This window comes from Euphorbia lathyris, chromosome 1 (assembly GCF_963576675.1).
Source record: "Euphorbia lathyris chromosome 1, ddEupLath1.1, whole genome shotgun sequence".
Taxonomy (NCBI): domain Eukaryota; kingdom Viridiplantae; phylum Streptophyta; class Magnoliopsida; order Malpighiales; family Euphorbiaceae; genus Euphorbia; species Euphorbia lathyris.
The window spans coordinates 34,391,139-34,416,629 of NC_088910.1; the positions used below are offsets into that span (position 1 = coordinate 34,391,139).

The 25,491-nt window shown below is 37.0% G+C and overlaps 2 protein-coding genes across 8 annotated transcripts; one reads left to right on the plus strand and one right to left on the minus strand.

Annotated features, from left to right (window-relative positions):
• Positions 1–5,181: 5,181 nt before the first annotated feature.
• On the plus strand, positions 5,182–11,972 carry LOC136227586 (uncharacterized). The gene is made up of 4 exons (XM_066016286.1): positions 5,182–5,637; positions 6,408–6,779; positions 6,851–11,254; positions 11,390–11,972. Exons 1-3 carry the CDS (start codon positions 5,503–5,505, stop codon positions 11,216–11,218), a joined length of 4,875 nt encoding a protein of 1,624 aa, XP_065872358.1. The 5' UTR covers positions 5,182–5,502; the 3' UTR covers positions 11,219–11,254; positions 11,390–11,972.
• A 3,084-nt stretch (positions 11,973–15,056) lies between these two features.
• LOC136227595 (protein BONZAI 1-like) lies at positions 15,057–25,267 on the minus strand. 7 transcript variants are annotated; one of them, XM_066016298.1, is made up of 16 exons: positions 24,904–25,267; positions 24,278–24,325; positions 21,916–22,064; positions 21,770–21,818; positions 19,385–19,441; positions 18,823–19,008; positions 18,594–18,728; positions 18,076–18,137; positions 17,884–17,986; positions 17,690–17,804; positions 17,023–17,099; positions 16,802–16,939; positions 16,549–16,713; positions 16,200–16,316; positions 15,954–16,050; positions 15,057–15,812 (listed from the first exon to the last, which is right to left on the minus strand). In XM_066016298.1, exons 1-16 carry the CDS (start codon positions 25,036–25,038, stop codon positions 15,718–15,720), a joined length of 1,728 nt encoding a protein of 575 aa, XP_065872370.1. In that variant the 5' UTR covers positions 25,039–25,267; the 3' UTR covers positions 15,057–15,717. The 7 variants fall into 7 exon arrangements, with proteins under 7 accessions (XP_065872370.1, XP_065872376.1, XP_065872402.1 ...); XM_066016304.1 differs by having other exon boundaries at positions 16,203–16,316; positions 24,904–25,266; XM_066016330.1 differs by having other exon boundaries at positions 21,916–22,033; positions 24,422–25,266.
• Positions 25,268–25,491: the final 224 nt, after the last annotated feature.

The window sequence follows — 25,491 nt, forward strand, 5'->3', positions numbered from 1 at the left end:
AATTACAACTAAATCATATCACTAAACTTAATTCTTAATATGTTATTATTCTCTATATATTATGATTTTTCACTATAATTTAAAAAATGTAGACTCCAATTCATAAATCATAAACCCTAGAAAATATATTCCAAACTTCTAATTTATGAATTCCAATCTTTAAAATATATTAAAAGTACTGATTTTACTAGTTTGACATAGTCCAAAATTATGATTTGACATAGTTATAAATAGTTTTTAAAATATGAATTTCTGTGTAATTTTCCCTACTTTTAAATGTTTTTTTTTAAAGAAAAGTACTTTTAAATGTTAGTGAATGAATGGATATTTAATTATCATGAAATTGGTCCAGTTGGATTGGATTCTACTATAATTATATAGTTTGTATTATTAATTATGTTACATGTATAAAATTGAAATATTCTGATAATATTTGAATATTATCATTGGGTTAAAATTATAAAAATCCATAAATATAAGGATCTGTTGGTACAAAGTAGGCCCGCGTGGCAATATCCACTAATTCAGAGATATGGGATACGCCAGATGATCCTGGATACGCTACATGGATTAGACATGCCAAAAGGGATATATGTCCGCCAAAAAGGGACATATACACTATTCAAGGCAGATACGCGCTTATTACCACTGAGCTGTTTTCTCAAGAAACTGTTATGACCAGTGGAATTAAACAGCTCATTAGAGGCCCTAACGGTTGAACCTAAAGAATGTATAATTAATACATTATAAGGCATTAAATTCAAGACTGTTCGAAATACCATCAAGATGGTTACGAAATCTAATATAAATACCCCCCATTATGAAGTATTCAAGATATGCTTACTTATTCCTTACTATGGTGCTTTTGTGTTTATTCTTAGAATTATTACTAACTTTGGCATCAGAGTGTCCCCCGCCGATCCCAACAGCACCTCATAGGGAAGAGCTTTGGCCAGAACATTTTCCACAAGTTATCAACTGGTGTGGTGGGCGTGGAACTCTCAAATTTATAGAGTTTACACCACGGACACAATGACATCGGAGGGACCAAATCCTCCAACCACTGGAATCAATAACACCACTCAGGGAGTCACAAATCCACTCTCCAGTGGAACCACCGCCCTCCCACTGGAGCCTCTTATTCAAGACATGCATGAAGTTTCACCTCATTCCTTCCATGAGGAAGTCCAAGCCTTAGTAGCAGCTCACATGGGCTATGCCTCAAGAGATTGAGTGAGAATGATGATGGAAAATCAACCTGTAGGAGGCCCAACAATAGGCCGACCCCCGAACCATGGGCATGGAAGAACATTTAGATCAAGTAGCACTAATCCAGGACCTTGAGATGATTTCATTATCACTAACACGTTAAGGGCCCAAGATATAATGGTGTTAGGGCCAAATGTACAATATTTTGCCTTCATAGAGCTAGGAAGGGAGAATCCTCTTCTCACTCAAAGTGTGGATGCAATGGTCAGCCATACCGAATCTGGTCACATCCCTCTATGAAGGCGATTGTTCCATGATTCACAAGAAGAAATTCCTATGCAGGATTGGCAATTTGACCCTATAATAGGGCAAAGATTCCCCAAAAATAGAAAACGTCCCAGCTCTTGTCCAAGTCCTCAACATCAACATCAACCTCAATATAATAGAAATTAAGATCGGGAGCCTATTTTGCCACAACGATTCGATGTTTAGCATATGGATGACGAGATCGATAGGCGAGTGCAAGTAGGAATGGATAGACGAGAAAAGAATGCTGAAAGATACACCCATCTTGTTAATAAGGATTCACTATTCATAACATGAATCTTGAGATTCAGAGGGGATAGAAGGTTCAAAGCCCCAAATCTGCCCCAGTAAAGAGGAGAAGATAACCCTAAAGCACACGCATGATAGTACAAGGAGTTGATGGACATCTATGGTTCCAATGAATGAATTATTTGCAGAATATTCTCTACCGCTCCAAAGGGGCCATCGTATGGTTGGTTTCAATCTCTTGCGGCAGGATCAATTGATAGCTGGGAACAACTAAGTCGAGAGTATTGTGCAAAGTTTATGGGGAGTATTCCTCCTATTGTATCTTGTCGAAGATTGTATGACCTCGTGTAGAAGGAGGGAGAACCCTTAAGGGATTATATTGAGAAGTTCAACAAATTGTGTATACAAATCACACGCGTTGACATCAACACAGCTATAAAATCAGTGATAAAAAAACACACGATGTTAGAGATTGCGGGAGAAGCTGGTAATGCACTGAACTAGAAGCCTCGTGGAGTTGATGGAGAGATACAAAAGGTACATGGAAATAGATGACATTAAAAGAGACACAAGATCCTTGCAGAAGAAAAATAAGGGCGAATCTAATAAGAAGGAGAATGTCAGAGATCTGCCGTCTAGAAACAAGGGGAGTGCAAGAGAAAGACCAACATACACAACTTTGAACACCCCTAAAAAGAGATCCTCTTGTGGCTCGAGAAGAGTCAGTACAAACGAGACATTACATATCCTGAAACCGAAAGGGGAGAGCATATAAATGTTGGAATAAACACCAAGGTGTATTACGGGTTCCACAGGAGGAATGGCCATGATACTGAAGCTTGTTGGGAGCTGCCAAAGGAGATAGAGAAGTTGATTGAAAGAGGCAAGCTAGACATATTTGTTCAGGATAACAAGGAACAAGAGAACGACAAGCAGAAAATAGAGCCCATAAAGAAATCTAAAGGTGTCATTAATGTCATAGTAGGAGGATTAGGGTACCAGCCACCCGTGAAAAAAGCAAAGTTATCCGCCCTGGATAAAACATCCCTCAATCGCCCTTTTGTAGAAGTTGCCCTAACAATCCCTCCACATGCGGACACATTGGTAATAACAATGGTGATTGAAGGGTGGGAGATGAAACGAGTCATGGTTGACACAAACAGCTCATGCAACATAATTACAAGAGGAGCTTTCGCCAAACTGAAAGTAGATCCGATACAAGTGGAGACAATGATTGTAGATATCCCAGGAGTAACAGGGCATACAATCCAACCTAAGAGCCAAGTGACATTGGAGTGAGAAATCACCAATGATGATCAAATATGGGCAGGAAACATGGAATTCTCCATCATGGACGGACAATTGACATACAATGTCATCCTAGGAAGAAGCTCTGTCTATTGTATAAAGGTTTATGCTCTACCCGTTAAAGAGTGCTTTAGTGGATTAAAGCTCAGAAGAAGGTATTATGAGGACTGGACGTGGGCAAGAGGCTGAACTAGTATAAATCTACTAAGTAACGTATTTCTTAAATCTGCCTCTATTACTTTTGATTGTATTGCTTGCTCTAACTTATTTATCCCACTCATAAGCTCTGAACATTGTGCGCCAACTAAACTATTGATCTTAAGAATAAGATATAAGCTTTACTAAACGAGCTGTCATCTAAGCGCATCCATCAAAAGCGAAATCAAGCTCAGTGGACTGATTAACTTAGTAAACTGAACTTGCCTCTGACTCAAAAGCTTGCCTCTGTGCTAATCTAATCTCACAAGCGACCAACAGAGCCTTGATCCTATGCTTTAGGATTTTACTTCTTTGCACCATGCACTTTCTTCCCCTTGTTAGGACCTCGTTTACCAGATCTCTGAGAAGCCGTTTTTTCAGTATCACTTGAAGAAGAGGAAGCTGTTTCCCCCGGAGACGAAGGCTTGCGGGAATTATTTCACTTCAAGGATTCCATAAATTTAAAAAGAGAAATGATGAAACTATTGCTCTTTGAAGCTATTCACTCAAGATGAAATGACAAATGATTGCAAAAGGCAAAATTTGAAAAACCTCTCAAAGCTCCTTTTATAAATTACGCGGCCATACAAAAGGGTTGTCATCAATAGAGAACAATTACCCAAACGACGACACACCTTGGGAACCGTTGGGCCATTCACCTTCTATAACTTAGCCTAAAACATTGCGGTTACATGTGTCAAGCTTCAAATGGTGTCAACAAGGATGTCATCATAATGCCTAATAAAGAGATGTCGGTATCGTACTCATAGTCATAATAATGTCATCATATGTAACAATCCACCATTAGAAAATTATGGATTACACATCTAAAGACACTTATGGGACGAACGAAACCCTAAAAGAGCTTTTGGAGTTTAAGAAAGGGGGAGGGGGAGGGGCATTTGATGACATGAGAAATAATGCCATTACACTCATCTTAGGCGAATAGGATCACCCGGAGCAATAGAAGCTGTCATATTTATCCAACAGGGATATTGCCTTTCCTCTACCATATGTACCAATAGGAAGACCTCCACATCCTACTCGGACTGCACCTCATCAGGACCGTCTATGATCAACGAAATCTAGAACAAGTAGGGTCCAACTTGTCTAAATTGTCTTTTGAGGACTCAGAGGACGACAATTCCATGTAAATACACCTACATCTCACATAATCAAGGTACATACTCACATTCTCAACAATACTCTTAAATTGCTCAATACCCTCTTAGGCATTAGAGTGAGATCGCCTGTCAACGACCTCCCTATGACTATCTTTCTGTCTTATCTCAGGTATAAAAAAGATATTGTTAATCTTCGAAATATTGAATCACAGAATCTCTGTTATCAATCTTTAATTTTGATCTATTTATTTTACATTATACAAAAAATGTAACTACAATATTTAAATCTTAAGTAGCCTATAAAATAGTAAGCATTTAAAATGATTAAAAAGTATAAAATGGAACTAGAGAATATGCAGGCATTTAATTTAAGTAGCTAGTAATAAATAATTCACCAAAAATAAATTAAAAGATTAAAACAGTAATAAATTAACTTAACTATTTTAAAAATACTATTCCTTAACAGGTTGTAGCAATAGGGTGTGATTGAAATTTAGTGTCAAAACTGACAAATGGTTAACCAATTAGAAGCACTCAATTTCCTAAAATGCATAATTTTGTTCATTCATCCTTCCCTACACGTATCAAAATCAAAGTCAACCAATCCCTTTTTAAGCCAGTCAACAAATTTTTATCACCCAAATCTACTCCAGTCATATTCTGACATGTTCCCTACTAATTACGTCACTTATCTCACCGCTTCGTAACTCTATCATCCTTCTGCCCGTTCTGCCCGATCTGCCCTTCCCTGCGCTACCAAGTACCCAAGTACACCTTTTCGATTCCCCGTCTATCTTTCTTCCATTTCTTCTCTCTCAATTTTTTTTTGAGACCTATCTCTCTCTCTCTCTCTCTCTCTAGATCGATTTTTCTTCAATTCCAAGGATCGCTACTTGACTTGGATCGATTCGTTTCTAAATCGGAAGCCCTGGTATTGAAATTCGATTCCTCTGTTTCAATTAGGGTTTCGATTGAGCTGATGAATGTTGGAAGGTAGGGCTTTTTCGTGGATCTACAGGTGAAATTGGTATAAGGAGGTGAAGTGGAGCTTGGGTTTTGGAATTACGGAGAGGGGATTGATGGTACTCGAGGGCGAAAATGCAAGGCTATGCATGGGCGGGCAGGTGAGGAAAGGAAAAGAGGCCGGCACATGTGGACAGGACCCAACCGTGTCAATTCGGTTGTAGCTGGTGATGATTCCCCCTCTTATTCATTGCTGTCTCCAGCTAATTCGTTTTCCAAGGTGCAGTTTTGTAATTTTTTCTTCTTCTTGTATTATTGAAAATTGAATTTCCTTATTCTTTCTCGGTTTTTTGGATATTGCTTTTAGTCAATGAAGGGGTATTGGAAAGTGTAGTATTTTGGATTCCCGAGGAAGTAAGGATAATACCAGTTGGGTTTCGGAGGAAGTTAAGCGATTGAGGTGATTTCCTGAGGTTAATTTGAAAATGGATCGGTTTTCCCTGTAATAAATCGCTTTTTGTACGGTATGCATCAGTGGATATTTGGTGAAATGACTGGACCCAAATTATATGTCTGAGCGAATCCAGTTTCAGAGTTGTTCGATTATGATTAGATTGAATTTCAAAGGAATTGTAATTTGGAAAATACCAGAAGCTTGACGTTGTGAAGAGTGAAAAACAGATAAACTATCACTCACTGACCTTTTTATGCCATTGACGTGATAAATACATGGAGACTGCTGTATTTGTGCTTCCATTAGCTGAATGCTCAAGTACAAGTGCACTGTCAATACATGTGACAAAAAATTCAGTTGTTGAAATTTAGAGGAATAACCTTTAGTTTTCGTGCTGTTGATCTTAACCGTAGTTGTGATTATTGATGCACAGATCTCTTGTTTCTTGAACCACTGCCGTTACAACTTTAGATGCCTTGTTTTATAAATGTATTTCTTTTTTAATATTTGGAGATGCTGTGATCTTTATCTTTTTCCTTTTGGCATGTAATTTGTCTGATATTACTCAAGTTTTCTGATTGTTTTATCTCTTACAGGACGGACGCAAGATCAGTGTTGGAGATTGTGCTCTTTTCAAACCACCACAGGACTCACCACCTTTCATTGGAATAATCCGTTGGCTTACTACTGGTAAAGAAAACGAGTTAAGGTTATGTGTAAATTGGCTCTATAGACCTTCTGAAGTGAAGCTTGGCAAAGGCATCCTATTGGAAGCTAAGCCAAACGAAGTATTCTATTCCTTTCATAAGGATGAGATTCCTGCTGCATCATTACTCCATCCGTGTAAAGTTGCATTCCTTGCTAAATGTGACGAACTTCCATCAGGGATTTGCTCATTTGTGTGCCGAAGAGTTTATGACATTACAAACAAGTGTTTATGGTGGTTAACTGATCAAGATTATATTAATGTATGCTCTCTTGTCCTTCTGAATTTTGTTTTGGGATAATCAACTCTTGTATGACTGTTGATATTTCACAGGAACGTCAGGAAGAAGTAGATCAACTATTGTACAAGACACGCATAGAAATGCATGCAACAGTTCAACCAGGTGGGCGTTCTCCAAAGCCAATGAATGGTCCAACATCGACCTCGCAGTTAAAACCTAGTTCAGAAAGCATACATAACAGTACTTCGTCCTTTCCATCTCAAGTTAAGGGAAAGAAGAGGGAGCGATTAGATCAGGGTGCTGAGCATGTTAAACGAGAGCGTTCTATGAAAATGGATGATGGTGACTCTGGTCACACAAGACCAGAAAGCATTTGGAAGTCTGAGATTGCAAAATTTACAGAAAAAGGGGGCCTTGTTGACTCTGAGGGGGTTGAAAAACTTGTGCAACTCATGTTGCCCGAGAGAACTGATAGAAAGATAGATTTGGTAGGCCGGTCAATACTGGCAGGTGTGATAGCAGCCACAGATAAGTTTGACTGCGTTAATCGATTTGTGCAGCTTAGGGGCTTGGCTGTATTTGATGAATGGCTGCAGGAAGTGCATAAAGGGAAGATTGGCGACGGTAGTAGCCTGAAGGATAATGATAAATCCATAGAGGAATTTCTCTTGGTTTTACTTCGTGCTCTTGACAAGTTGCCTGTAAATCTTCATGCTTTACAAATGTGTAACATTGGTAAGTCGGTGAATCATCTGCGGACACATAAGAACTTAGAAATCCAGAAGAAAGCAAGAAGCCTAGTTGATACATGGAAGAAACGTGTTGAGGCTGAGATGGATGCAAAATCTGGTTCTAACCAAGCTGTATCTTGGGCTGCAAGGCAACGTCTTCCAGAAGTTCCACATGGTGGTAGCCGACATTCAGCTGTATCCTCAGAGGTTGCAATGAAGAGTTCAGCTGCTCAACTTTCAGCTTCAAAAAGTGCTCCTCTCAAACTTGTCCAAGCAGAACCTACGACTAAGTCTGTATCTGCACCTCTTGCTTCAATGAAATCAGCTCCTTCTTCAGTATCAGTCGGTAATAACTTAAAAGAGGGACAACCCCGAAATACAGGCGTTGGTGGTGTGTGTGATCCTCCTGTAACAACAGCAGGAGATGAGAAAAGCAGCAGTTCTAGTCAGTCCCACAATAACAGTCAATCTTGTTCTAGTGACCATGCCAAGACTGGTGGGTGTTCTGGAAAGGAGGATGCAAGGAGCTCAATTGCTGTTGCAATGACCACAAATAAGATCATTGGTGGTTCGTCTCGTCATCGTAAATCAATGAATGGCTTTCCTGGGCCAACTTCCCCTGGTGTGCAAAAGGAAACTGGGTCAAGTAGGAATTCATCTGTTCATCGAAATCAAAATCAAAATTCAGAAAAACTACCACAGTCCAGTTTGACATGTGAGAAAGTGGTTGATGTTCCCATGGCAGAGGGGAATAATCACAAATTAATTGTTAAACTGTCCAATAGAGGCCGCAGTCCTGCTAGGAGTGTTAGTGGAGGATCATTTGAAGACCCTTCAATGATGACTAGCAGAGCTTCTTCTCCTGTGCAGCTTGATCAATTTGACCGTAACTTGAAGGATAAGAATGACACATATCGAGTTAATTTATTATCTGATGTCAATGCTGAGTCATGGCAAAGCAATGATTTCAAAGAGGTGCTCACTGGTTCTGATGAGGGAGATGGATCTCCTGCCACACTTCCTGAAGAAGATAACTCTAGGACTGCTGATGACACAAGAAAATTAGCAGAGGTTTCCAAGGCTGCTTCCTCATCATCTGGAAATGAATGTAAATCTGTGAAATTGCATGAGGCATCTTTCAGTTCCATGAATGCTTTGATTGAAAGTTGTGTGAAGTACTCAGAAACAAATACATCTATTTCTGGTGCAGATGATGTTGGGATGAACTTACTTGCTAGTGTGGCTACTGGTGAGATGGCTTCACCAACACCTTCACCACAAAGAAATATTGGTGAGCAGTCTTGCACGAGTGGTGATTCAAGAATAAAATCATCGCCAGGTGATAACTTGGCTCCAGAACGAGGTCAGCCTGGTGATCTTGAGAAGAGGAGTATTAATGCAAGTAATGTACCAGCTAAGAATACTGAAGGTAAACCAATTCTGTCATCCAAAGAGAAGTTGATAGCTGAGGTAAATGGACATCTGAATCCTTCAAGTATGGATGTGCAGCAAGTTTCAGGACCATGCATACAAAGCAACATGAAATGTGAAGATAAATTAACATGTACATCATTGACTGCGCTCACTACGCAGGCAGTAGAGAAGTCATCAAATGGCAAAGGGATAAAATCATGGGAGGAGAAGTCGTGCATCAAGTCAAATGAAGCTGTCCAATCTGTTCCTAAAGAAGATTTGGGAAAATCCTTTGACCTTGAAGATAAAGTTAAAGTTCCAGGGGTGGTTGGGACTGAAGCTGTTGCAGGATCATTTCCTTACAGATCTTTAGAGATTGACAACGAGAACATGAAAAATACTAGTGAGTTGAAAGTTCCTGGGCAGGCTCAGCAGAAACTGCCTACTGTGGTTCATTCTGAGTCCACAAAAGGAAATGGTAGAGAAATGTTACATCGCTCTGACTCTCGAAATGATGTAATTTCTGAAAATGTTGATGTGGTTAAGGCTGAAATGGCTGGTGAAACAGACTGTGGGAGTCGGCCTCTTCGAAAACAAAAAACTGAGGAGGAAAGTAATATTGGTTCAGTTGTCAGTGATCGCAAGGGTGATTGTGTGGAGGGCCTAGCAGGTAAGCAAGGTAGTGGCCAAATTGCTGGCCCAATTTCTTCTCAGAAATTGTTACCTACAGTCCAAGATCCTGAACAGCAAGCAAAGTCAGGAGGATCAAGGTTGACTGGCAATGAAGCTGACGAAACTGAGGAATGTACATCCGCAGTGATGGATAGGGCTCCATTTTCAGCTGGAGATTCAAATAAAGAAGCAAAACTGGAATTTAATCTCAATGAGGGCTTTAATGGTGATGATGGGAGATACGGGGAGCTGAATAACTTGAGAGCACCTGAAAGCTCTAGTGGTGTTCAATTAATTAGCCCATTGCCTTTGCCTGTTTCTTCTGGTTCTAGTGCTCTTCCTGCTTCAATAACAGTAGCTTCTGCTGCTAAAAGGCCCTTCGTCCCCCCAGAGGATTTGCTAAAGAATAAGGTAGAACTTGGTTGGAAGGGATCAGCTGCTACAAGTGCATTTCGGCCAGCAGAACCTAGAAAGTCACTGGAATTGCCGGTTATGATTAGCAACTCTCTTCCTGATGTGCCTGCTGCTAAAGCTCTTCGCCCTCCATTAGATATTGACTTGAATGTTCCTGATGAAAGAATCCATGAAGACATGGCTTTTCGCAGTACTATTCGGGGTTCAGGTTCTGCATGTGACCTTGCAAATAATCGTAATCTATCATATGATCAATCTATGGGTTCTGCATCTGTTCGTAACTCTGTAGGACTTGATCTTGATTTGAATAGGATGGATGAACCTACTGATATGATAACAAGCAACGGCCATAGACTGGATATGCAGCTTCAGCCAATCAAATCACTATCAGGTGGTATCCATAAAAGAGAGGCAAGTGTTCGTAGGGACTTTGATTTGAATGATGGACCTCTTGTTGATGAGGTGGGTGTGGAACCATCATCATTTGGTCAGCACACCAGGAACAGTGCACCAACCCATTCTCAACCATCTGTTTCTGCCCGAATAAACAATGCAGAAATTGGGAATTTTTCTTCATGGTTCACTCAGGGAAATCCATATTCTGCAGTCACAATACAATCTGCTTTGCCTGATAGAGGAGAGCAGCCATTCCCAGTGGTCACACCTGGTGGGCCTCAAAGGATGTTAGCTACCTCTGCTGTTAGTACACCATTTACTCCCGATGTTTATAGGGGGCCAGTATTGTCATCCTCTCCAGCTGTTCCGTTTCCATCTGCACCATTCCAGTATCCTGTCTTTTCTTTCGGAAACTTCCCTCTGCATTCAACGGCGTTTTCAGGTGGTTCAACCTCTTATGTGGACTCGTCATCTGGTGGAAGGATTTGTTTTCCTGCAGTGCATTCTCAAGTGCTAGGACCTCCTGGTGCAGTCCAGTCCCATTATACAAGGCCCTTTATTGTCGGTCTTCCTGATAGTAATAATAGTGGTTCGGCTGAGAGCAGTAGGAAATGGGGTCGTCAAGGGCTAGACCTCAACACGGGCCCACTGAGCCCAGACAGAGAAGGGCGGGATGAGACATCTTCTCTTGCATCAAGGCAATTATCTGTTGCCAATTCGCAGGCCATTGCAGAGGAACAATCAAGGATGTATCAAGTTGCAGGAGCAGGTGTGTTGAGGAGGAAGGAACCAGATGGAGGATGGGAAGGTTATAAGCAATCACCCTGGCAATAGATATTTGATGGTATAGTTTACTGATCCAGGAAGCTTGTAAGTTTTTGTTGTTATACTATACCCAGTTTTTCTGATTTTTCATTTATTTGTTTACGCACTCTTGAGCTTGAGATATATGTAAATGTTTCCTGCCACTCAATTATATTGATTCCTTTTTTTTCCCCTCTCCAGTTCATACAGGCATGGGCATTTCCCAGGGGTTGACATCAACTTGTGCTCTTAAGGATGGGTGGTAAGTGAAATGCTTAATGTTATTCAGTCTTCGACCCACAATCTTTCACTGTGCCAATACTATCCTAAAGGAATCTGTCTGGGACTTCAAGCTGGTATTTCCTTGAATTTGTACTGGGCAGCTGCAATTCACTTTTCTTCGCTATGTAGATATTTTTAACTGTTGGAAAGTTTGCAATCTGTGTTGCCCAGACATTGGCAATTGGTGCCCACACTGTTGTTCAGTGCATCTGCAATATATACTGTTGGATCCAAAACCATCCTTTTTCCAACCATTCCGCAAATGGAGGTTGGGTTACTGAACTGCTTTAAACAGAAAAGCCCTTTTGTATGTGCTTTGTTGTTAATTTATCTTTCATTTCTTTTCCTCATCATTTCAATCACATATATGAGCAGAGTGGTCAGCGAATTTTGTTACTCGAGTTTTTCCTGTTCTGGCATATGCTTTTGTTGCTTTGGTTGCTTTTTTGTACAATAATTTTAATTTATTCTATTATTAACCCTGTGTAGTTAATTTGCTGAACAGTGAGTTCTAGCCTTGCTTGCTACCAGTAATCTCATACACAAGACATTTGACCAACTGAAATTTGTATTATAAGAATTTCCCTATCCCCTTTTATCTGTTTACCAGATGTGTGGTCATGTTTTGAAATTATTGTTAACTTGCATGCTTTTGTTAATGGATGGGCTTGCAACGATGACAAGAGTTTCTGCTGATCCTGGAATTTGACTTTTTGGTTAAATTTTAGTTAACATTTTGTATTTTGGATGAAATATCCACCTTTTTCTTTTATGTTTTTGTACTCCTGTGTAATTTATGAGTATGTGATCAAGTACACATAATGTAATTTACATGGTACAACTTACAAGAAAGGTGAAACTGTATGCTTGTATTTTGAAAAATTTGGTGTTTAGCACCCATAACAGATTATCTATTTATTTTGAGCGTGGATGAGTCATTGCCCTCACCTCGGCTCGAGTCTTGCTTGGTTCAAGAAATGTGAAATACTGCAGGTTTTTTCTATACAAGCAGTGATGACAAAACTAATACTTTTTATCTATCGGAGTTGTTAATTTTTATGCTTATATTCATGATCACAGGGTCAAACGTTTCTTGCAAATTATGGTAACAGAAATTGCCAGTGCAGTTTTGTATATGCTTTGTTATTTCTAATATAAAGAGGCCCCTGTCCCTGATGATGTGTATTATAAGGAGGCCCCTGTCCTTGATGATGTGTATTATTATGTGTCTTAGGACGACATAAATTGTATAATTAGCTAGTTTTGCTTGGATATGAACATTTACTTTTCAGTTGTGTTTTTGGTCAATGTGGATGAAGTATGGAATAGAAGAAGTGGATGATCTAATTAAGTTGTACAATTACGTCATGACTTAGTTTCCTGCGTTTGTGTATTTGGAAAAATGATTCATCTTTTCATGGAATGCGTAATACATTTTAATTTGTAGATAATCGAATTGCCTAATATGTTGCTTTCTTGTTTCAAGTGCCAATTTATATAAGTGCAAAGTAAAGGAGATAAGATGAATTGAGAATTCCTTCTCTATTTAGGATGGATTCTGTTTCTGTGGTCTTCCCTTTCACATTTTAGTCTTTTTCTTTTATTTTTATTTTTTTTATCTAAACAATTTCTACCTTTAGCCTTCATGTAAGGAAGACGAAGGAAACAACGGTCTTTTCACCATGAGAATGCTTTTTTCTTTTCATTAGGTTAAGTAAATGTTAAACTGATACAAAGTGAGCAACATTAGGAGGACGATTCAAGAGAGGCTGACTGAAAATTGAATGAATAGGAAATAGACAGCTTGAAGGGAATCAGATTCATCTGAAAATTCCAACTCAAGACAAATTTTAAGCATTCACGATATAAAAATTTAGGAAGATGCATTATTGAATACAGAATACCCAAAACAGTAGTAACAAGAACTATATCTATCTATTTATATAATCCATTCGGTCTCATAGATAAAACTCAATAACATACTAATTAGAGTATTAAAAGACTGATTTACCTTCAAAAACTCAATTTTCTATGCCAAAATTTATTTTCTTCTTAAATATTACTCCCTTTGGTCCACAATAGAAGTCTTTCTAGAGAGTCTTTTTTGTTCCACAATACATGATATTTTGCTTAAATCTATGCACATTGATTTTTTATCTTGGGAATAGATAAAGTTAGTAGTGGATGCAATTATTACAAGGGTAACAAAGTCTTTTACTTAAAATTAATTGCATTTCTTAATTAGTGTGCATTAACCTTAAAAGACTTCTATTGTGGACCGAAGGGAGTACATCTTTATTAGAATTATTTGCATTAATATTAATTATCTTTCTTATTATAAATAGGTACAAATTTGAATTTTTTTTTTGTTAAATATACATTAATAATATAAAACATCATATAAAAAAGAACAAAAGCATAATGTTAAAATGACATCTATTGAAGGTCGGAGTATATATGGTTGGACAAAACTTCAGGCTCAAGGTTGTAAAAAAGCTAGCCGCTAGTCGGAGGGAAAGCCTTTCGATAATCAATCAAAGATTAGTCAGAAATTAATCAGATTTGCATTTTTATATTATTTTATTTAATAACTAAAAAAAATAAAACATAATGTATACTAAGTAATATAATTCACTAAAAGCTATGAAACTATGTTCTTAAAGTCTCAAATCATATCATGAAAATAAGTAGAGAGCACAATTAAACTAAAATATCGAAAATAATAAACACAATTTATGAATAACCATGCGACAATGTTCAAAAGTGAATTATAATAAAACAATAATTAATAATAACAATAATAACGGTTAAAAATCATCTAGGGGCCAAAAAACGACCAGAGGGACTAATCAGAGAAAATTGGAATCGATTCCAACGACTAGACGGAGCCTAGGTGGTTCAGGCAGCCTGCATTGTTGCATGTATGTGTAAAAAATCTATCCTTTTCTTTTCTAGTACTCAAGAACCACAATTTTTCTTTTTTGAAATTCAATCACCTAATTTTTTCTAATGTGTAAAAACAAAGATAGATTTTAGCATTGCTTGTTGGAAATGGCATAACTGACTTTGATACCTAAATCCAGCACTTGAAGGTGACTAATGAATGGCCAAATGAGACGACGTGAATCGTTCAAAGTCTTCAAATTGATTTATGTGGCTTTAAATAAAAGAGGAACCATTTGAATCACAACTTTTGCTTTCCGGGAGTTCCAACATACTAAAATGTTATGGAGAAAAAAAGGAATAAGTAATTGCTACGCTATTCTTAGGTTGCTGTTTCCTCTACAAGAGTGGAGTTTTCAACTTATTTTCTACATTACATCAACCATCTAACTTGAGAACTAATATCTCTTTAATCAATTTCATTCATTTATCTAATATAAGCTCCCTTCACCATTTGTCAGGAAAGAAAAATTGTTTTAAACACAACCGAAATAATACCAGTTCTCTTTTTTAACAATTTATGGTTTTTTTGTATTTTTGATACATTTATGATGTAAAAAAACTCCCAAATTTGCTCTGTTATTTATGATAAAAAAGGGGTTTAGTGTTAATAGTTTAATTAGTAGAACTTTAGACCGACGTATAATAAAAGTAATAATTTTCACGAAGAAACTTACACAAGTCCACAAGGGGCTCGCAGAGGGGGTCCTATTTTTGAAAAAGAAAAAGAAAAAAAATTGGAAAAACTCTGCCTATGTAAGGATGAAAAAGATACCCAAAGTATTCCGGAAGTTCAAACTGAACAATACATTTCACATTAAGGTCCGAAAACAGGAAACTTTTGAACAAATAGCCTCAAGGCAAACAATCAAAACAATTAAGAGATGGTGATTACAGTTGAGGCTTTGTTCCTCGTACTTTTCTTCCACTTTGCAAGACATTCAACTCCACCTTCCACAAGCACACAGCCCCTAGTTATTTGCTGGTTCCATGCATCTGCAGTTGCTCCGAAAAGTTTCTTCTCATCTGAGAAAGCCTCCGATTCAATGTGGCAACATAAAATTTGTCCAGCACTAGCTAACATGTAAAGGAGTGCGCAGGCTATAGTTGGCACAGAATTTCGATGCAGTTGATTGATCTGTGAGAATTCATATTCTAGCCTTCTCTGGTACGATCGATGAATGAGACCTCATTGCCTGTAAACCATAATTGCCATTTGGCAACATGGCCTTCTCAAAAGAAAACTCATTGCATGAAATCGAGAAAATAGACGTAATTTCAATATTTACAACTTCTTCACAAAATCAAATATTCGGTTGAATATCTCTGGATCGCATGTAAGCTATAAATTGTGTTGGAAGTTCACCAAGAAGCTCTTGAGCAACTGAAACTTCTCCACCTGCAAATATTACAGTCATTACGAAATGAAATATAATAAATCACTAGTCCTTTCTCCACCTGCAAATATTACAGTCATTACGAAATGAAATATAATAAATCACTAGTCTTTTCTTCATAATGATATAACATAAGTCCTTACTTTGTACATTTCTGAACGGTACAAATTGAACTATATCACGTGAAGCAACACGACCAGTTGTACTTTCAAGTCTCTCTCCTTTATCAGCATCTAAAACCTGTATAACAAAGCTCAAACTTCAGTTTTTTGGAGATATTCATCAAGACTACAAATGTTTCTAGCTTGACACCTAAACTGTGATGAAAATGTTAGCAAAGCATATGATGACACATTTCAATCACAAATGAAGAAGACATAAGGAAGAACGACCTCCATTTCTTTGAAGTCAGCTCCTCCAACTCCAACAATCAAGATCGATAATGGTAGGTCGGATGCCTTCACTATGGCATCTTTGGTTTCTTGGAGATCGGTTACAACTCCATCCTGACATATTCAACACATTCCAGAGGTCATCAGCATAAGAATTTAATGAAGTGGAAATTTCGAGTGTCAAATATAAATACTCAGGGAAAAGGTAAGACTGCTATTAAACCACATTCTATAAGGCAAAAAAATGTTTTTAGATTGTGATCATATTATGAAATAGATAATTATTTTAGATAAGGAGAAATTAACAGATAAGAGCAATCATATGGATACACTAACTAGTTCTTACCGTTATTATCAATAACACATAATATTTCTTTCCCCCGTTTGCAAGAGACTGGCTAGCCATCAATGATGCAGTGTTTATCACAGGTCCAAAAAGAGTTGGACCGGCTAAAGAAACATTAAAGAGTGCACTATTATATGCCATCATAATTCCTTGGACTCCTTCAACCTGAGAGATATAGATGCTTCATGACAGGCAAGTTCTGAGTACAAAAACAAATATCAGGGCAATAAAAACACGTGCGTAGACATTTTACCTCACAATGATTATTGCTTCCATTCAAATTGAAACAATGAGAGACTGGGCCATCAATTGGTCGTGCACCAAATCCCCAGGCAGGAAAGCGCTTATCTGAATCATAAAACTGTAACACTTCTCCAACTTCTAAAACTGCCTGAAATACAAATTAGCAACAATTAGAATGTCCACCATTAGGCATAGCAATTGAAATAAGGATACAAGACGAAACTTTATTACTTGTTGGTATGCATTTAACCGTCCTGAAGGATCAATATAATGCAAGGAATCAGGGAGGCGGGGATTTCCATTTGAAGCTGAAAGATAAAAATGAAAGGCATGACAAAATATATCCAGTGACAATGATAAAACATCAAAAAAACGGGGGACGAGAGAAATGATAAATGAAATAGGAATATGGCGATGATGACTGCAACATAAATGGAAAATCTTTAGGAGAAATATGATGAACACCTAACCACCATTCTTTTATGCAAAATAGAAGGCTTTGGTCTTAATCTTTAACGTGAACTAAAGATATCTTCAGCTTAAAAATGAACAAAAAAAATCTTTCTTTGCAAATAGATTATACTTAGTAACACACAAATAGCAAGATATTTCAAAAGAATGGAATGAACAAAGGGCAGTTCATTTTCCTAAAGACCACCATGAGTCACACAAATGAGTAATGACATAATCATGTTATTTAGTAGGTGAAGGGTTCAAAAAAAGTGAGTTAATGCAAGGAAAATGGCAGATCTGAAATAGAAAACTATAGCATTGAAACATATGGACAAAGAATTGTAACCCAAACAATAAATGACAATTTACAAGTTATTTGGAGGAAAAAAATCAAAAGAAACAAAATAGAGATGTCAGGCATTATATCTCAAGTTAAATTTAATACCAGTAAAATCAACAGCCACCATGAAGTTAAGTTCACATCCTCCTTTCAAGTAATCCAGGAAAGTATATTGAGTGCTTTCTGCAAAGTTGTCCACATATAGCCGACTCTTTAAATTCTGCATGCTAGGAAAATATAGCATAAGTTCCATAATGAGAAATGATTGGAATTAATATTTTGGTTTATCATAATCAAACCTGCTTGTGATGATCTTGGCCAAGAGTAGTGGGTAAAATAAAGTTTACGCCTTCCCCACTAGACCGGAGCTTTTCCAGTTCTGCTAGTGATTTTCTTACTTGTCTGCAAATTCACAAAAACAAGTGCCATCAACATTTAGATATAAGAGTTAAGAGGAAACAAATGCAAGAAGAAATGAGCTCTCTATCTACCCGATCAGATCATGCTTGCCACTATTATTGAAGTTGTAGCACTCAATGACTAGTGGAGTATCCTGCAAATTGAATTAGCAGAAATATCAGAGAACATAACCACAAAAAGCTGAGGAGGCACACACACACCCAACCAGACAAATATCACCAATAACATATGCATTATTAAAATATGCTGCACAAATCCCCATTTATCTCATTGATATCAACAGGAAAGAAGTATTTGATAGTAGAAAAGCAAGGCACAATATTGTTTCATCTAATTTTCTTATGCAATTTATCAGACAGAAAGTTGCACATACAAGAAACCGGAAATTGACATGGTAGGACATAGAGGCCATTGGGATCACATAACAAAACAAACAAAGGGTGTGCACAATTTCGTACTTCTCACTCTTCTCTTCTTTTCAATTTTATTCAAAGAAAAGAAAGAAAAGTATATGCAAAAAAAAAAAAAAAAAGCTTGATTTTCTACTAGATGATGCAGGTCTTCTATCCAGATGCAGTATTCTTTTTACCTTGCTTCCAACTTGTTGAATATTCAAAAAGACTGGTTTCCATATTGGGCTGTGATCATTCTTTAGGACTTCTGTTTTGCACACAGGAATGGGGTTTCCGTTCTCTACGGTTTTTGAGATTACCAGAAATGGGTTCTACACATACAAAATCAATAATCCATCAAAGATGTTTGTCATAAGACATCTACAAAAAAAAGAAAGAAAGAGAAATAAGAACTTTGAACCGTACAATTCTTGAGAACAGATCCCTATGTTCCAAATCTGAACACCTTAAAATCATCTCTGTCGTCGTCTTTGAGTTAATGCATTCCTCAGCATGCACAATAAGCTGTCCATAATGGGGATGACTTGCTATTGGAGAATCTTCTCTACGTGCGAGATCCAAAGTCAGTGACCTATTTGTTTTGGTCACAATCTGCATGGACAAAGCAAGAACATATGCAATAAGCAATCCAAGTTTCAATTGCATTACTACGCTTGATAGACATACATGCGGCCTGGTTACTGAAACGTTATGCTGAAATTCTCACAATATGATTGGTAAGACTATCCAGAATGCATAATGAGGTGAATTCCCTTTTCATTATCCCATTTTGCAGTTGACTGCATCATGTTTATTTATGGTTTACCAAATATAAAAATTGCAGTACATGTCAGTATGTTACATGAAGGTGTATCTTGAATTAAGTCGGTGACATAATTCACATTCTTGATGAGAAACATTTATTTCTCATCATTAAGTAATTCAGCAGAAAGTATAATGTAAATCCAAATGATCTTTCATGTCATACCTCTGACAAAGTACAAGATGCTTCGCCAAGAAATTGTTGCTCTTCAAGCTTGAGCATCTGCACTTGTTAAAGCATTTGATATTACGATCCCATTCATTTAATTCAGAGTAACAGAAAACATAGTTAGTAGAAAATGTTTTTCTCATTCATGAGTATATTAAACAGAAAAAACCAATCAAAAGTATCAAACCAATAAAACAATAAATCAAACGAACTTCCCCAATATAATTCAAACCTAGCCAAAGCCTCTTCCCTTCTCGATGTAAGGATAATGGGTGAAACTATAGACTAAAAGACTAGCTCTCATAGAACATATCAAGACCAACTAGTATTAATTCATTCCATGGGTTAAGCTTCATACAGTTAATGAAACCCTTTTCCCATTATAATTTATATTGCATACATATTTGCCAAAAAAGAGATACTCTATTCATGCAATTAAAAAGCAAAAGAAAATAATCATGAGTTCAGAAACGGCAAAAGCTAGTGTTTGGCCCCTATAATTGCTTAATTTTCCTTAATGAGCCCTTGTACTTTGATTTAGTCTTAGTCTTCCCTTACACTTATCCTTTTTGGATAATCTAGCCCTTAACTAACATATTTGTCAGGCATACCTGCCATTTCTTGTTAATTGGCGCTCCATCTCACGTCAGATGTGCCTTATTAGTTTCTGTTGAGCCAAATAATGAAAGATTGGGAAATATGTATATGTTATCCAAATATTACAAGTAGAGGGGCTAACTAAGAACAAAGCAAAGTAGAGGGGCTTATTAGAGAAATTTACGCAAGTATGGGGGCTAAAAAATGGCTTATGCCATTCAGAAAATATCAATTATCTATATCAATTATCTAATAAGTACCATATGTGCTAAAAGCAATTAAACTATACACTTCATTCAAATTCAAACTTCACCAAATAAACCATCGTACTTTGAGCTCCACCCAAAAACTTTCCTCGAACTCTCAAATTGGAAGCTTGTAAATGTTAAAAGCTTTTGACAAACGAGATAAGTTTGCATTAAATTTTCATAGACAACCACAATCAATATATGTATTGCACCTAAAACAATTGAACATTAGGAAATTTTTTTCTGCATTCATCAAAATACATATTTCTAAGTTCACATGAAGCAACGATAAACGTTGTTGTCGTGTGACCACGAGGTCACGGGTTCGAGTCTTCGGAGCGGCCTCTTGCCACATAAATTGGCAGGGGAAGGCTTGCCCACAGTACACCCTTGTGGTGGGACCCCTCCCCGGACCCTCGCTCAGCGGGGACGAGTAGTGCGACCGGGCCGCCCTTTTTTTTTTTATTCATCAAAACTAATTGTTGAACACCATATGTAAAATTAGTGCCTTTATCATAAGAAAAATCCCATGCCAATTTTCTTAAACAAAAAGCTGAATGGAAGAAATTATATGAATAATATTTGGCTAGTTCAAGGCGAACCTTTTTTATTCTTCACATATGAATTGTAAATTTTTAGAATTGCCTTTTAGAACCCTAACCAGAAAGTGAAAGATACATATTTCTAAGTTCACATGAAGCAAAGCTTCTCATTCAAATAAAATAATTACATGAGCACGCTGCAAATACTTCCTTTTTTTTCATTTGATACATCACAAACTCTTTCTACAGATTTTTTATTTGAGATAAGCGTTGAACTGTATGATTATTCCTTTATGCTGATATTCTTGTTTAATACATTTTCTTAACTGATGTTTTTTCACACTTAGTTTAAAGACAATATCCATCTTTATATGCATCTGATAAACTAGGACCTAAATCTCAAAAGGAAAAAACTTTTTATTGTTCAATTTTTGAGTTATAAAAGATACATTTACAACAACACTAAGATGTTATGTCATCCTCAAAAGCCAACATTAGACACTGAAAAGAAGTATCTGATTCTGTGATATTCATGGCAGGAGAACAAGATTGATAATTTGTACAGATCAGCACGTTCTACAAAATCTTTATGCAGATTGCAAACAGACCAAGGACTAGTAATGATAATTAACTTGTAGTTCAAAATACTAATCTAATGCTTGACAAGACCATATTAGAGTTGTCTAACTGGAAAAAGAGTAAAGGGAAAGTGTTTTAAAAAAAAAAAAAAAAAAAATCAAAGATCATAATCACCACTTTATATAATACCAATAGTAGTGAAATAATTCAGTATCCTATTCATTACAGCAAAAGGGAGACTATGTAGTTATTTGGTCTTCAACAAATAACCATTATTTGTATTTAATTATGTTTGGATGGTCAATAGAAAATTGATCCCAGTGGTGATAGAACCGAAGTACAAATGAAGTATGGTGAAACAAATTAACCATTGGAAACACCTAATAATGATAGTTGATATAGTAAAAAGAATGTACCTTCACTTCAGTATTGTGAAATTGAGTATCAACATCATATACACGAAACCTGTAGTAAATAAACATATTCCATCACCATCAAACAAATAAAATGCACTTGGTTCCAAAAAAATAATAAACAAAAGAGCTCGAGCACCAAAACTCACAGCAAAGTTTGTACAACTTCAAACTGATATGACATGGAATATTTCATTATCCAGGTGGGATTCAATGAATTCAGAACTACTTCCGATCGGAAAACTTCAGTAGGTAGTCCGTCTCTTCCTTTTGTATAAACAACCAGCATAGGATCACTCTAAAGCAAATAAAATTTCTAATGATAAGATATAGAAGGCATCAAACAGTTTAGACAGTAAAGTTGTGGAGCCACTGGGGAGATACAAATTAGTAAATTAGAAGTCCCAAGTCCCAACCAACAAGCTAACATTCAACTTTTCTTTATAGCACTTTTTTCAATTAGAAATTATCACCAGTAGGCAATAAATTACCCAAAGGGTGCACCCATGCACCATAGATGAAGATAATATTTTTTTTTTTAAATGCCTCCTTACAAGAAGCTTAGCTTTGTCCTTGCAAGGCCAATTGATTGGCACGGCAACTTCAAATTCATCGTTCAAGGATTTGATACCATCAAATAACCTCAGAAGCCAGAAAAGGCAATAACGAGCCACAAGAAAAGAAAAGAAAAATTGCATGTGATGTTGGATGCACAAATTATTATCTCATCCTGACATACATAAGCCATTACTTGAAAGCTATTGATATGTACAAACAACTTTGTTTACATGCCGCTTTTCATGCTGGACCGAGCATATATTAACACAATGATGAGTTTTGAAAACAAATGAACCTGGATCACATTTGGAGTGGCACCTGAGCAGAAGCGACTAGTGAAATTCAATGAGATACTTCTACGAATTATATTTTTATTGGTCTATTTAGGGCAGTATAAAATTGGAAGGTCAGACAAAGATGAAAGTTACACAGATTCTGTCTGTGCTCATCTATTGAATAAGAATGTTGACCTCTTCAGCACTGATCAACTAACAATTTCTTTTGGTGTCACAGCCATAGTTGTTAAATCGAGATTTGACTCGTGACTCGAAATCTCATTTTGCGAATCGGGGCTCATGAATCAAATCGTAAGATTCGGATCAAATTCAAAATGCTATAAAAAGTAAAATATTAACCATATTTAACTTTAAATATTAGTCCAAAAATGCAATTTTAATATCTAAATGGAAATTATATCAAGTTATAAAAGAAAGTAGAGACCGACAGAAAATAGAAAATAAAAAGAACAGAGAGTAGAAGAAGATAATAACAAATAAATAGAAAAGAAGAGGGAAGGTTTTGGAATTTGTAAAGTGAAGAGTCATCTAATTGAAACTATTTGTGTTTCATAACTTTGGGACTAAGGCTTTGTTGTTGTTGTTGTTGTTTGTAAAGTGAATAGTCATCTTATTCTGCCGTATGTTTTTTAGTTGTTAAAAATTGATTTTTTTTTTAAATGGTGGCCACCGACTCCGCGGTGACTCGATGACTCGGTGAATCGGCCGAGTCGGTGGTGACTTGGCCGATTCATGAAGCTTCCGAGTCGTACCATAGATACTATTCGAATTCTTCATGAATCGTATGACAGCTATTACCTCCAATACCATCAAAAGATTAATAAAATAATTAGTTTAAGTGAGAATGATGGTACACTACTAATATAATCTCAAGCTTAAGCTCTGGGCAGTGGGCAACAAGGAGAAGCCCATTCCATCAGCGTTGCAGTAGAACCATCAATACTTTTTGGAACTGGCATACTTGACTCTATCAATCCAGCTAGCTTTACTGACAATCCAATGCAGTTATAACACGGATTTTTACCTTGTTTGGGAATCTCAACTGAGAATACCTTTTAATGCCAATTGGAATGCGATTTCACATAAATCTGGCATTTTCAACATGTCATAGCTGGTTTGTTATGGTAAAGTTTGCAAGCAATTGCTTTGCAAGGTGTTACGTTCCAAATGCCCATTTATGCTAATGGTACCTCTTGATATGAAACAATGATACAAGTAAATGCCCATGTCTGCATGTACATTCCCTAGTATATCTCTAAGCGCATGTCAGTTTATCAAACATTCTAACAACAAATGGCCACATGATACATGTTAAGCTCTGACTTCCACACATAGCAAATAATCACGGAACTACTGTATTACTTGATTTAGTTTAGTAGCCCAACATTATCCAATGATCCATCATAACAGGATTGCACTTAGAATTTATGAGGTGATACCGAAAGAGGGAAAGGTGATACCGAAAGAGGGAAGTCCAAACAACTTAAAACTGTGGTCAGTTCTAGAACATTAAATCAAGAAAAGCTAAAAACTACTAAGGAAAATTACAAGGATGTACAAGAAAAATAATAGCATGAGCGATCATTCTTATTATGAACTAGCACATTAAAAAACATAAATAACAGCCAAACTGCATCCACTTAGTTAAGAAACAAACCTTAGAGAGTACATCCCGATCACGCAAGTTTGTAGCAGAAAATGATAACTGCATATATATAGGATTTAGCAGTAGGTGTCAATGCCAGAAATGAAAACAACAACTAGACACGGAAAATAAAATGGCGAAATTGAAATGAGAGACCAATCTATCAAGTCCAATTGAAAACAATTATTTGCCGGCACGAAGTGTGATCGCCAACTGAGCCCGATGTTCTCCACAGCTATCCAACTCCAAATTCAGAATCTAAGAAACAGCCCTTGTAGAAGTATCTTCAAGCTAAAGATGAAGGTAGAAAATCTCTCATGCTAAAAATAAATCTGTCTTATGCAATGGATAGTTACTCCAAAGTTTGCTTCATATAAACACGCTCGTCAACTTGACATCCTCGATGTTCTAATTGCTAAAACTTTCGGCGGCCAATTTGAAATGCACTCAGAACAGCTTAAAAAGCAAAACAATCAAAAGCTACAGAACTCCTTCGAAATTCAAAATATCATACATTGAATCAGTTTCAGCTAATTACAAATGACTCGATTAGAAATTAAGTAGAAGCAGCTTCGGATCAAATCACATTGAACCAATCCACAAGCAAATTCTATATCCGAAAGAAAAGAATTGACTACCTCGACTTGAGTGAAAATTCCATGAAAGCCGCGCGACTTAAGGAAGCAGTCGACGGCATCGTTAGCAGAGGAAGCAGTACCAGCACCACCAACAGCCGCCTTCCCGCCCGCCGCGTCGGAGCAGCAGTTCCCCATCCCAGTACCTCCGAAGACAACTGAGCAACTGAAGTCTAAAAATATATATAAATATATACGTATAATAGGATGAAAAATATCCCAAATTGTCGTAGAAAATGAGAATTGGAAAAGAAAAAAGAGAGAAAAGGCGGAGTATCCAATCGGTCTGATACAAACGTGGTCCCCGCAGTTGTTCCTCGAGTCTGCGTATCCCCCGAAAATAGAAAGGAAAAAGCACAGAAAACGCGTTTGCTCTGTATGACGTTATAGGATCTTTCTTTGAAGAAGAGAATGGCGTAATCGCCTACGGATACATGTACTTCTGCAGTTTATCACTGACCGCTTATAATAAGCCACGTCAAAGTCAAAAGAATTGATCTGGCTTTATTGCCCTTGCTTTGGTAATATTTTTTGAAGACAATCTAATTTTAAGCTTGCTATTTCATGCGTTTGTTTTGTTTTTGCTCTTCA